Raw genomic sequence first — 13,033 nt, forward strand, 5'->3', positions numbered from 1 at the left:
TTGTTTGGCCGTGACTGCCGCCACTTCTTTCACTCTGTCTTTTTGATTATACCCACGACCAGAGGCGATATCACTTGGAGGCATTGGCACGTTGAATATAAGCGTGTGCGCGGCCCATTGTATTATTCAGGGGCAGTCGTCACATTGATGTAGCTTAGATGCGGGCGTCTAGAGGGCATTTTGCTCTATTGTCATGAAATATATGAGATCTGATACCGCTGCTGCTGCTGCACGTCGAGTGCTGTGTGCGCCGCCCAACGCCTCCTTCTCCTGCGCACGTAGCCGGCCAGTGTCAGGATGACGGCCTGGTGCGTGGAAGCGACGCAATTGAGACAGACGAGTGACAGGCAGGCCACGTACAGGGGCTTGTACCACTCGCCCTCGGTACGCGGACCAGTGAAGAGCCTGCTCGTGCCGAGGAGCACGGCGCTGACGAGGTAGAGCACCGCCGCGACGGCCGAGGCGAACGCGCCGACGAGCTCCATGGCGTCTGCTGTTGCACGCCGCAGCTTGTTTCCATGCTCTGCTGACCTACACGGGGCGTCAGTCCGTTGGCCAAAAGAGTCCTCGAAGTGATGGGGGAGGAGGGGGGGGGGGGGGCAAAACACACCTTTTCGTAGAGTCTGTGTAGCTGTCAAAGATGCCCGTCTTGAGAATTTGGTAGAGGGCCCGCAGACACGAGAGGATGCCCACGGCGAGGGTGAGCTGCGCCCAGGCATAGAGACCACGGCATTGGCTGTGATACCGCCCGGAGCCGGGCGGGGGGTTGTAGAGGGACGCGTCCCACGGCTCGGAGGCGTTGGCAAAGTAATGGTTCTCGCAGTTCCAGTCGTACGGGCTATTATTTCCTATGATCAGCAGACGGTCGCCAGCGTGGGCGGACAAATAAAGACAGGGAAGACGCACTCGTCGGATAGGTCGTCCCGGACTATCGAGGCGAACTTGGCGATGCAGACGGCCGGGAGGATGATGAGGAAGATTGTCCACCGGGTGATTTTGAAGTTGATGCGCAGCCATCGCGGGTAAGTCTTGAGCTGATGCCACGCTCCCGTGTGCTGGTCGTCGCCTTCGGGGCCCCGATTCCACCATGGCGCACTGGGGGACGGTGCTCGTGGCTCACGAGGCGGTGGGTAGCGATGGCCTGCAGCATCGTCCGCCGCGATCAAGTTGGCATGAGGCGGTATCTCTGGTGGTCTGGCGCGGTCTGGCTCCGGTGCCGTGTTGCGGGGCGAGAAGGTGAACCCTTGAAAGCGGAAGCCAGTATTTCGAGAAGGGGGCGAGACATCCTGATCACCATGATGTGTGCCGTACGCGGGCGGTCTCCCACTCTCTGCCTCCTCGTACGGTGGCGGGGGATTCTCGAGGTCCATGGTCCGGTCGCGACTCGGAAAGCGCGCGAAGAATGAGGATGTTGGTGATGGTAGTCTAGTAATTCCCCGACGGTCTAGTGATGGGCAATGCAAGCCTGATGTACGCTGTTCGGCTCTTGGCGATCGAATGACAGACAGGGTAGGGCAGGGCAGTGCGGCTGAGCTGAGCTGGGCGCCCAGACGCCGCCCGGACTATGCTCAAATAGGACACCACAATGCAGTGCAAGGAGGATGAGGGACCATGGGGATTGGATGGGGGCAGCAAGTTCTGCCTTGATCGTCCGTGAGCTGGATCCTGCTGGGCGTCTTGCAAGGCGGGCGGCTTTCGCTCAACGGGGGCACGTGTCTGTCTTTTTTGAGTGACGTTGGTGGTCTATCCGATATCCAATGCAACTGCATCCGAGCGCTCTATAACCGGGTAATACTAGCAGCCCTTTCTCATGTCCGTGCGAGGGGCGCCCGCTCATCCTCCTCGCCCCCCTCGTCCTCCTCGCTGGCCTCGTCGACGAGCTCACTCCCAGCCGGCGGGAAGTGCGACAGCAGCAGCACCAGCAGCCCGACAATGGCAATGGCCGCGTTGACGAAGAAGGTCGTGTACGCCTTGCCGATCGTCGCCAGGCTCGCAAAGATGAACCCAAACAGGCCCTGCGTCACCATCCGCGCAATGTTCTCGATGAGCGTGACAGCGTTGAGCGCGTCTGCGCGCTGCGACTCGGGACACATTTGCGTGATGACGCCTTTGGCAGCTGGGGCCGTGCCAGAGCCGAATGGCAGAAGGAAGGCCGCTTAGAAAGTTTCAGTAACGAAAGTATGCAAATCAAGGACAAGAAGACGTACCAAGGTAAATGTGCCACCACTCGGTCGCAAAGGCGGTAAGCGTGGTGAGCAGCCCATCCACGAGGAGACTCCCCCGCAAGAAGAAGAGGTCAAAGTGGTATCCGCTCCACGTCTCCCTCGGTGCAGCGGGATCAGTCGGATGAATGACATCTGCCTGCTCAGCCGCCGCCGTCGGGGCGTCCATCTGTCCAGGAGACGTGGGAATCTCGTCTGCCTCGCTCGGCTCCCGCGCAGGGCCCTTGTTGGCGCGCCCGGCCCACACGTCACGTCCAAACGTGATGATGCGGGGGAAGATGAAGATGAGGAAGAAGCTCCTCATGAACGAGAAGCCTGCCATGAGAGGGCCATTGTCGGCCTGGGTAAAGTCGAACATGGCTGTGGCGTACATCTGGATGAGAAAGGGGGCGTAGTCTGTGGCAATCTGGATTGTTGTGAGCATGGACACTTGGAGATGGCCGGTTTCATGAAGAGAGAAGACGTACCACGCCGACAAAGATGCCTGTGCAGAGGAAGATGACACCATAGTGCTTCCTCTTCGCGCCGCTCGGAAGGCGCAGCCCCTGGGGCTTGAGGACCCGGAGAGGGGCGAGCAGGCCGGCGTTGGCGCGCTGCTTGCCGTCCGACATGGACTCGACAGAGATGTAGGGCAGCGTGAACCGGGCAAACGTCGAGGCGAGGAGAAACGACACAAAGGCGATGCAGAACGGGGCACGGATCTCAATGGCGTCGCCCACCACGCCACCGACTGTACGACACTCGTCAGCCAAGGACGTCTGATATGGATCGACCACTGATTACTTACGCAGTACTCCGACGCCGTTTCCGAGCATCAGACAGCCCTGCAGTTGGCCAAAGACAGCCGTGCGCCGGATGGGCTCGACCACCTCACCCACGATGATGTTGATGATGAGCACGTAGCCCACCGGCCCGCCGACAATGGTGATGCTCTGGCTCAGCTGCATCATCAGCATGCCCAGCTCCTTGCCGATGGTGAGGCCGGTGATCTGGACCACGAGGCGGATGACGGGGACGCACGTCTGGATCAGCAGGGCCGCCCTGGGGCCAATCTTCTTGACCGTCCACCCCGCGATGAACAGATTCAGGACGCCTGTCTAGTCAGCATGGCTGCTGTGGCGCGTGGTGTAAACATGAAAGACGCCTACCGCAAAAGGTCGTGCTCATGCCCATGATGCTATACTGCCATGATGTGGTGGCCGTCACGGGGTTGATGCTGCATCTGTCGCCGTGGCCGTGGTACGGTGGGTGGCTGTCAAAGTAGACATCGCACACCATGATGTGGAAGGCATAGAATATTCTAGAGAAACGGTCTTAGATCACATGGATGGAAACAAACAGGACGCAGACGTCCAATTCGAACTGCACTCACGGGACCTGGGTAACACTAAAGGCAAAGGTGATCAAGAACCCGGCGAACAAGATGCGATGCTCCTCGCAGAACAGCCACGATGCCAGCGTCTTCGTCTTGCTGCTGGCCTTGTCGCCAGAGCTCACCCGAGCCAGCAGCGGCGTCCTCTCACTGGTAGTCGTCATGGTCTGGTCGTGCGAGTGAGTGCATGTGGCTCCAGTCGTCGCACGACATGAAGATGGATGATAACAGAAAGGACTGGCTGGATTAGAAATTGATTGTCGGCGTCTAATCTGCCGTCCGGAAAGCCGCATCGTGCCACCTTTGGCCGGTCCCGGTATCGGGCGGTGAAATGCTTACCCTGAGGCCCTGAGGCCGGCATCTCACGTCTTCACGAGACTCACTTCCAGATCCCCCAATTGCCGGCACAACGAGATCACCCAACCAAACAATGTTGCTAGACCTCTGGGCACTGACAACGCACCAAGTGAGACTAGTCCCTCCCCTATCGACACGCGACATGTGAAACATGGCGTCTAGCCACGCGATGAGGATCGATGACGAAATGGATAATCACCACGCCTGGTCTTCGTCACAACAGTCAATTGATCCTCGCCCTTGATCACATGTACCGTGTCCATCTCTCTGTAACTGTACTTATGAAATGGCACCCACAAAGACTAAGAAGAGCGCGGCTCCCAATGGCGAAAAAGTCAATGGCAAGACCAAATCCAAGGCGCGAGACGTCAGCACCATGAAATCTGGACAAGACGTCGAGCAGGAGTATCAGAAAGGCTCCAAGAAGCGGAAACAACCCCCAGAAAAGGAGCCGCGCCAAGGATCACGCAAGTCAGCGCGCACCGCACCCGCAGCAGAGCCCTCCCAGTCACAGCTGCTCCGGTACATGCTATCCGACGATGCCATCGAGCTCTGTCGCCCAGCGGACGAGGCGCGCGACCTCGCGTCACGGGGCGACGACAAGAGCGCCGTCACGTACACTTCCAGCGTACTGAACCCCTTCCAGGAGCTGGTCAGCGCCGTGGTCCTGTCCCGCCCCATCTCGCACATGCTGGGCCTCCGCACGCTGCGGACCATCTTCAATGCGCCCTATGAATTCAACAATGCCAGGGCCATACAAGACGCTGGCCTGGACAAGGTCCACAAGGCCCTCTGGGACGCGCGGACGCAGCACAAGGCCAAGACGGCTGATCAGTTGAGCTACCTTGGTGATCTCGTGCTGGAGTACTTTGCCGACGAGGACGACAAGGAGGGCGAGCGCCTTGCCAAAGTGCTGGAGAGCGATAACCCGGATGCAGCGCTGAAAGACCTCATCGGCAAGGTCAAGGGATTTGGTCCCACGGGAGGGAACATTTTCAGAAGGCGAGTTCAGTGGCTGTGGCCGGCGGCATATCCATTCATCGATAGCAGGAGCTCGGCCGCATTGCAGCGCATCGGGCTTCCCTCGGGAGAGGATGACTTACAACAGGTCATTGATAGCCACTTGGATCAGATGGACTATGCGAAGCTGGCGGGCAAAGATGTCGACGAGAAGAGAAGGCGGGCTTTTGTCGTGGTTCTCGAGCGGGCGACTGGCGCTGACTTGGAGGGCAAGGTCGAGCAGCTCAAGGAGGCGGCCTCAAAGTTGTAGCAAGTGACTTATATGGAGATAGAAAAGCCATTCACGCGCATTCCGCTGTTAATAAACCCATCAGTCTTCTGGAATTGAATTCTGGGCGCGTCCCTGGACACTTCTGAGGTAGTGTCACTGTCAGATCCAGCCCTGTTGAACACCATCGAAGCCAAAGAGGCGAATCATTGAAGGTGAGACCTAAGGATATTTACAAATTGATTCTCGTCGTTATAATTCATGTTTGAAAGAGCTGATAAAGATGACACTTACATGCATCTTCATCATCACTACACACGATTAGCATTAATAAGCGTCGGCAATGCTGGAAAGCGAGCGAGCCGAGAATACTTGGTAGTAACCCATCATCAAATAAACTGCGTCACTCATCTACCTACATAAGCACCATCAGGCCAGCTATTCTTCTATTAACAAAGCCATCAAACACCACCCACTCTGTTCCACACCCTGACCACGAATATGTCCAAGTTCTACGCCCTCATCGCAGGCACAGGCGCCGGAACAGGTGATACCTCTCCCTCCCTCTGAACTCGACCTACCCTGCACTCTCAATCATCATCAGTCCACGTAAACTGACCACCCAGGCCGAGCCACCGCTCTTCGCTTCGCGCAGGCCTATCCGGTCGTTCTCTTTGCGCGAAACCCCAGCTCCTACGAGGACATTGTCAAGGAGATTGAGCACAAGGGCGGCCAGGCCGTGGGCATCACCACCGACGTCAGCGACGCCCAGTCCCTCCGCCAGGCCTTCCAGACCATTGACCAGAAACTCCCTGGCAGCAAGCTGGCAGCAGCCCTCTACAACGTCAACGGGGGATTCGCCAAGAAGCCCTTTCTCGAGCTGACTGCCCAGGACTTTGACGGCGCCTTTGACGGGACCGTGTATGTGATGAACAACTCCCTCCTCCCCTCATCGGCACGCGAGCCCCGAGTCTGACTGACTGACACACGCAACAGCAAGGCCTTCTTCAACTTCGCCCAGGAGACACTCCCCCTCCTGCTCACGTCCGTCCCAGACGCGCCGCAGCCCCCGACGCTGCTCATCACCGGCGCCACCGCCTCGCTCAAGGGCTCTGCGCAGTTCGGCGCCTTTGCCGCCGGCAAGTTCGCCCTCCGCGGTCTGGGACAGTCCCTCGCGCGCGAGTTTGCTCCGCAGGGCGTGCACGTCGCCCACGCCATCATTGACGGGCTCATTGACATTCCCCGTCTCGACCACATCACGGTCAACAACGGGGTCGAAGACGGCAAGATTCGTCCTGAAGCGGTACGTTCTCACAACCCTCGAGTGGCAGAGCTTGATCACTGATGCCGGGCGAAACTTGTTAGATTGCCGAGACGTACTGGCAGCTGCACGTGCAGCATCGTTCGGCGTTCACGCAGGAACTGGATATTAGGCCTTATGCGGAGAAGTTCTAGTTTGGGGATATTTGGTAGAGCTGCGACTTGGCTTGGCCTGGCAATGGAAGCAAAGATTCACCGTGATCTGAAGAACGTGCTTCACAGCTGCCTGTCCATATTGTCATCTCCATATGCCATTCATATATCCTGGACGCCCTTGGCCTCGTTCCCAGCCACCCTCTTGCCTTCACTTTCGCGGCCTGATGGTAGTCTTGATGCCCTTTGTGCGGTAGAACCACCGCGAGCTCGTCCACCAGACCTCGTTGGGGTCGGTAAGGGCAATGTCAAACGTGGCGAGCAGCGTGGGCACAACCTTGTAGACCTCCATGATGCTCATGTTCCGACCCAGGCAAATCCTCGACCCGCCGCCAAACTGCAGCTGCGCCGTGCCCCAGCGCTGCATCCTCTCCTTGTGCTGCTCCTCCGTCTCGCCGTCCTGCTGCAGCCAGCGGTCCGGGCGGAAGGTGTCCGCGTCCTGCCCGAACATGCCCTTGTTGCGTCCGACAATGTACGGGTTCATGCCAACGCACGAGCCCTCTGGGACGACTGAGCCGTCGGGGAGGGCGAGACCCCCCTCGGGCACGATGCGCTCCATGCACATGGATACGGGAGGGTGGAAACGCAACGTTTCGTTGACAACCGCCTCGAGATAGAGACATTGTCGGGCTTCGGACATGGGGACGGGCTTGTTCGGTTCGAAGCGAGCGCGCACCTCGTCCTGCAGCTTGTTGTAGACCTGCTGATCCTTGAGGCAGTAGTAGAACAGGGCCTTGAGGGTGATGGCTGTCGTGTCGGCTCCAGCGATTACTGCAAGTTTGTCAGGGTACGTCCCATAGGGGCCACTGGGAGATCATCTTACAGTTCAGCAAGAGGTATCCAATGATGGTGCCCTCATTGACAACGTCGGGGTGGGTATCCTTGGACTCAATAAAGTACTGCAGAAAGTCGGGCTTCTCCTCGGCAAAGTTCTTGTCCTCGCCCTTGAGACGAGCCGTCATGTTCTCCACGGCAATGCGCGTGACGTTGGAGATGTTTGGAGGACCGAGGGGGTACACGGGGTTCTTGTCGAGGACGTGGTCGAGCCACGGCATCTGCCCACACATGCCGAGATAGTCAATGGACTGATCGGCCACGCTGAGGGTGCCGTCAAAATCCTTGCCGGCCTCCATATATCCAAACTTTTGGCTAAAGGTGACAGCGCCGAGAAAGTCCCAGGCATCTAGTTAGGGCGGTCAGCAGATATTCTCGCCTTTCAACGGGGCATGGCAAAACGCACAGTAGGCAAGCCATTCTCCGAGCGGGCACTCGGCGCGTGTGTCGACGAAGCGTGCCTGAAGATGGTCGATGAATTCTTGGATCACGGCGTCCATGTGAGGCTCCATGGCCCGCACGCTCGGCACCGAGTAGTGACGGACGACGGGACGCTTGAGACGGGCATGCTCGACCTGGTCGACCTCGCTAAACATGTGATACGTAATCTTTCCATTGATGATGGAGCTGCTGTTCTTGTAGAAGTCTGTCTTCTTCCATTTTCCATCCGTGTTGTAGACGGTGCGGGACAGCTCGGGGTAGTCAATGTCGAGCAGGTTGGGGCCGATGCGGACAACAGGACCGTGCTTCTCGTGGAGTCTCTTCATGCGAGGAGCATAATCGGCCGAGATGGCCTGACGCAGTCGCCAGAGATTGGTGAATCCTGGTTCCCTTGGATCAGTGCCAACCTTGTCAGATGCGCGTGATGTGCTGCTACTCACCAGCCAGAAATGGGCCCGGGTACTTCTTCAAGGGCGAAGTCTGGTAGGCGACGATGAACCAGAGGAGAACAGCAACGGCAGGCGCCAAGACTACAGCGCTCGCCAGCTGGAATCTTGTGTCGTTGAGGATGGGCTGCCAGTCATCGTACCAGGACTCTGGCGTCGCTGTCGCGAAGCCGCTCGACGCAACGGAGCTCATTGTAACGGCCGAGACGAGGATAGAGCCTTACTTGCAGGCGTGCCACGGGTTGAGGAAACAATATGACTGTTCCACCGGATTGGCGTCCAGGGTGAAGGCTGGAGAAGAAAAGTTTCCCAAAGCTCCCACGTGAAGATAACAAACTCCAGAGAGACTGTGGCTCAAAGACCTCGAGGCCATCCTGCATACCACGCAAGCCAGATGCAGAACGCCTCCCCTTGGAGGGACACATATTTCCCCCCTGCCTGCTACATAGAACCCCTCATCATGCAGCTCGCTGGTTAACTTATGTAACTCTCCTTGGCGTGCATGTAACGCTCAGGGTGGACTCTGCTCATTGCAAGCGAGTCGACAATGTGTCGAATAGCTCAACAGCAACGAGGTATCTTCCAAGCAGATACGTAAGATCTCGTTGCTCAAGCAGTCGGCATCGCCTCTGTTGTGCTGACCACTTGCATGAAGACTGGAAGTTGCAACAGTTCTTGTCTCGCAGAGGAAGAACTAAGCATTGCCAGAGCTGATCATTTCCAGGAACCCTGCCTGAATATTTGTCATGTTGCCCAGGGACCCTCGAACCCTGGTACGTACGTACTCCAGGTTCACGAGCCAACCACCGTTGAAGGAATGTAAAGGTGCAGACATGCTAGGATAATTAGTGCTTATCGACCAAGGGCACAGGCCCACAACAGGGATCGAGCATGTTTTCTGGGGCCTGAGAGAAGTCTATTCATTGGATTGGTCCCGGGCGTAGGGGACCTGGTCCTTGCTGAACAAGCTTAGAATTAATTATCTACGGGAATGCCGCCGGCGGCCGCGCCGTACCGCTGTCGAAAGATAATGGACCGTGGTCCATGGGCCGGCTCTCGCCCCGGACCACGAACTGCGGTCAGCGGTTGTTTTCAAGTTGTCTGTAAGACTGTAAGTTTGTTCCTCGACATGATCATGGCTCCACAGACCACAATCCACACCACGCGATAGCCGACTGTTGACCTAATAAACCTCGCCGCACGGCACAGGTACAGTCCTCGACTCCTCCGCTGGAGACTCCGCTTTCTGCAGAGCAACTGTGGTTGAGAAGTGACCAGTCACTCTGAACCGTCGTGGGAGATTTGAGCGCGAGAATATATCCATTCCTAGTTCTGAGTGCGAGGAAGGGAGAGAAAGCCGAGCTGCGTACATGTAGGCGGTGTCTGAGGGACTCTTGGAATATAATCTTCACAGCGGCCTTTGGCAACTGCAAGGAGCAAGATGCCATCGTGTTGTTCTCAGGACCTACCATCTCCAGACTGACTTCAATAATAATACTTACTTATTAATTGGCGGGCCCTGAGGACAGAACGAGATTGCGGGTCGAACCCGAGGCTGCGTAAGCGCGACCCATCTGAAACTTCTTGAACTGGGTCCTTTCCTGGAGTAAATGGCCTCTTGTCTCGGCTGATTAAGGAGTATCGAAGTGCTGGCTTTTGGTTTCCCCAGGTACCAAACACCGCGCGGTGTTTAGGGCAGTCCTGCGCCTTCACGTCTCTCTCTGAGGCTCGCGACTGGAGCAACACATTCTCGGATGCAAAAGACTAGCTTCAACCAAGCCTGTCAGTGGTCACCGCGGTGGACCTTGCTGTCAGACGGAGCGTAGCCAGGCAAATCAGGTCCCAGGTTGGCGGAGCTGGGAATTGCTCCCCGTTTCCAGGGGCGGGAGACTGTAAATTGTCATAAATGTCGGGGAGCCGTTGTGACATGTCTCTTTGTACGCCGCTCCGAGTGCCAGGCAACTAAATACCCAAGCAACTGCGGGATTCACTCCCCTGTTGGGCCCGGTCGAAGAGGCGAGACTGGCACCTGCGGCTCGCGGCAGTGACAGAGCACCGCGCCCACGTCTTGGGAAGCCACCTGTCGATCATCCGCTCTGTAAAGTAACGTTATTAAATTGTCACTTTGCAGTTTGATCTCTCCTATTATAGGTCAGCTCTGCGCGACATAGACCAGACCTTCGAGCGACATCGTGTATGCCCTCATGACAACTGCCGTCATTGCAACTGAACACGCGCCCAATCTTCGGTCCCTCGAGTGTCCAAAACAAGCCCACCAAGTCTTCGGGTTCCTTTCAACACCCCGAGACTCTTCTTTGGCCGACTCCATTCCGTAGCTTTGCTGGTTTTGGACCAACATGGCTACTCCAGAGCCCGCCCCCTTGGGGATGGGAGGCGAAGCGCATTGGGCGATGGCTGTTATGTGGACGTTTACAGCCTTCGTTTTCCTATTCCTCCTCTTGCGAATCTACACGCGCGTGGTCTGCCTTTCATCATACGGACTCGACGATCACATCTATGTCGTCGCCTTTGTACGATACCTCCGATGGACAAGACGCCTAGGGCAGCACTGACTGACTTGTCGATGCAGGTGTTCCTCCTAATATTCATCATATTCGTACAACTCTCGGCGCAAATTGGCTTTGGCGTTCAGATCGAGTATCTGCAGCATGACATGGCTCGAGTGACCAAAGCGACGCTGTACGAATGCATCGGGCAAGGGTTTGCCATTATCGGCATGTCCATCGCGAAAGCATCGCTTGGCGTGTTTTTATTGCGTCTTGTGTCGCTCCAATGGCACAGAATCTCCGTCTACGTGGCCATGGGAGTGTGCGTAGCTGCCGCCATTGGGAAGTGATCCGAGCCGAGAGAGAGGCCTGCGGCCCCCTGAACAGTGGAAGATGTCGTTGACTGACACTCTGCTCTCTAGCCCAGTTGCTTTGCTTCTGGCTCTCCTGCGTCCCTTTGGCGTTTGTGTACGACAAGCGAATTCCAGGGGGGCATTGTCCCATTGACACGAGGCCGACATCATACATCCTCTGCGGTAAGGCATCACTACACGTTCGTCTGCAAAGCTTCCCAGCTGACCCGATGAACAAGTCACCACCATCCTCGTCGATGCGTACTTTGCCCTGTTGCCATGGCCGGTCGTCTGGGACCTTCAGATGCCGAGACGCGAGAAGTACACGATTGCGTTGAGTTTAAGTCTGGGTCTAGTGTAAGCGGCCACCACCAACTCTTCCCCTTTTTCATGTTTCGCTTCGAGGCTGACCCTGGCACAGAGCCGCTGCCGCCGGCATCAAGCGAACGACGACCGTGGAGGGGCTGTATACGCCCAACTATCTGTACGACAGCGTCGGCCTGATCGTCTGGTCGGCGGTTGAAATGGCTGTTACACTCATCTGCATCGGTATCCCCGTCTGCATGCCACTGTATAGGCGCGTGTGGCGCCGCCTGAACAATGAGCAGTCGTCGTCAGGCTATCAGAAACAGTCTGGCGACCAGGAAGGCTCGTCGAGTGTCGCACTTCGAACCATTGGCGGCGGCTACATTGGCAAGGATGGGCAGGTCTTGCCGGCGAACATGAACAAGAGCAAGGGCAGCAGCCACAACAAGAGCTTTGATGTCAAATTGGGCATCAAGAGCGGGGCCAACCAGACGACGGTTGGACGAGGCGGATCGAGCGACACGGTAGCGAACACCTCGGATGAAGAGATTTTGGGGGAGGCATATCGACATGAAGCCCGGCATCAGCAGCCACAAGGGCTTTCAGCCCATCGTGGGCGTCAACCGTCCGAAGGCAACGGACACCGTGGCCAGGGCATCGTCGTGACCAAGACGTACACGATCAACAATTGAAAGAGGTGCGGTGGACATATTCGGTCGAGGCTGTCGCCAAAAGCGTCCGAGGGAATTGAAGACTCCTTGGACGACGCGCAACGAGACGTGTTGAATGATTGTTCATACTCCGGAGTCCGGACTCCAGACTCCATACTCCGGAGGTGACTACCCTGTATCTGTCTGTGCTGGTCAGACGGTCTCGAATTCCACCGATTGACTAATCCAAGGGCCGTCGATGTGGGGACCGTGATAACGACGGCTTGATTAGGTCTCCGTACTGTCGCCATCCTGACCCATTATCGAATCATCCTGATACGTACGTAGCCCACGAAGAATTGATTATTAAGAATCAAGAGCAGCGGCACCGCTACGTCCCGCCGGCCAGGAGTCAACGGATCCGCGATCCGCGTCAGCCACCTGCATGCGTCCCCGACGCATTCCTCCTTGATCTTTCGGCGTTTGCGTTATCTCCTATACCACCACTGCTGCAAGTTTCGGCCCTCTCCATTGCTCAAGTCTTGTGATGGTGAATCTGCTGGCTTAAGACCGGGCCACTCGCTTGCTGACTGCCGCCTCGTGCGTCCCAGTCCCAACGCGAACTTGGGGTTCGGTTACAAGACCCCGAAAAGGGGAGACTTTGCTGGTCCTGGATCGTGTCTTCGTGTGACTTACGGAGAAGTTTGACATGGCGCGCTAAAGTAGCGGCGATCCAGCGATAAGAAGCCAATCAGCCGGCAAGGCCGTGGCGCGCTACGTAGTGAAAACTAAAAAAAAGGGTCGCCTTGAAAATTTCATGGATGACGCAAGAAACGACTCAATC

General features: G+C 57.0%; 6 protein-coding genes across 6 annotated transcripts; 3 read left to right on the forward strand and 3 right to left on the reverse strand.

Annotated features, from left to right (window-relative positions):
- Positions 1–83: 83 nt before the first annotated feature.
- F5Z01DRAFT_557696 (uncharacterized protein) lies at positions 84–1,228 on the reverse strand. Its single transcript, XM_046260679.1, has 2 exons — positions 611–1,228; positions 84–531 (listed from the first exon to the last, which is right to left on the reverse strand). Exons 1-2 carry the CDS (start codon positions 1,087–1,089, stop codon positions 192–194), a joined length of 819 nt encoding a protein of 272 aa, XP_046119712.1. The 5' UTR covers positions 1,090–1,228; the 3' UTR covers positions 84–191.
- Positions 1,229–1,808: 580 nt separating this feature from the next.
- F5Z01DRAFT_680760 (uncharacterized protein) lies at positions 1,809–3,758 on the reverse strand (the record flags this gene model as incomplete). Its single annotated transcript, XM_046265623.1, has 6 exons — positions 1,809–2,155; positions 2,208–2,628; positions 2,690–2,952; positions 3,010–3,315; positions 3,371–3,522; positions 3,595–3,758. 6 exons carry the CDS (start codon positions 3,756–3,758, stop codon positions 1,809–1,811), a joined length of 1,653 nt encoding a protein of 550 aa, XP_046119713.1.
- A 719-nt stretch (positions 3,759–4,477) lies between these two features.
- Positions 4,478–5,221, forward strand: F5Z01DRAFT_680761 (uncharacterized protein; the record flags this gene model as incomplete). The annotated part of the gene is made up of 1 exon (XM_046265624.1): positions 4,478–5,221. The coding sequence occupies one exon, from the start codon at positions 4,478–4,480 to the stop codon at positions 5,219–5,221; it is 744 nt and encodes a 247-aa protein (XP_046119714.1).
- A 459-nt stretch (positions 5,222–5,680) lies between these two features.
- F5Z01DRAFT_619552 (uncharacterized protein) lies at positions 5,681–6,634 on the forward strand (the record flags this gene model as incomplete). The annotated part of the gene is made up of 4 exons (XM_046261096.1): positions 5,681–5,726; positions 5,806–6,100; positions 6,176–6,482; positions 6,545–6,634. The coding sequence occupies 4 exons, from the start codon at positions 5,681–5,683 to the stop codon at positions 6,632–6,634; spliced, it is 738 nt and encodes a 245-aa protein (XP_046119715.1).
- Positions 6,635–6,803: 169 nt separating this feature from the next.
- On the reverse strand, positions 6,804–8,566 carry F5Z01DRAFT_619777 (cytochrome P450; the record flags this gene model as incomplete). Its single annotated transcript, XM_046261108.1, has 4 exons — positions 6,804–7,423; positions 7,476–7,835; positions 7,893–8,309; positions 8,368–8,566. The coding sequence occupies 4 exons, from the start codon at positions 8,564–8,566 to the stop codon at positions 6,804–6,806; spliced, it is 1,596 nt and encodes a 531-aa protein (XP_046119716.1).
- Positions 8,567–10,414: 1,848 nt separating this feature from the next.
- On the forward strand, positions 10,415–12,231 carry F5Z01DRAFT_699609 (uncharacterized protein; the record flags this gene model as incomplete). The annotated part of the gene is made up of 5 exons (XM_046266390.1): positions 10,415–10,904; positions 10,964–11,200; positions 11,308–11,416; positions 11,473–11,590; positions 11,655–12,231. Exons 1-5 carry the CDS (start codon positions 10,731–10,733, stop codon positions 12,229–12,231), a joined length of 1,215 nt encoding a protein of 404 aa, XP_046119717.1. The 5' UTR covers positions 10,415–10,730.
- Between the last annotated feature and the right edge of the window lie 802 nt (positions 12,232–13,033).

Source organism: Emericellopsis atlantica, assembly GCF_019669845.1.
Source record: "Emericellopsis atlantica unplaced genomic scaffold F5Z01scaffold_9, whole genome shotgun sequence".
Taxonomy (NCBI): Eukaryota; Fungi; Ascomycota; class Sordariomycetes; order Hypocreales; family Bionectriaceae; genus Emericellopsis; species Emericellopsis atlantica.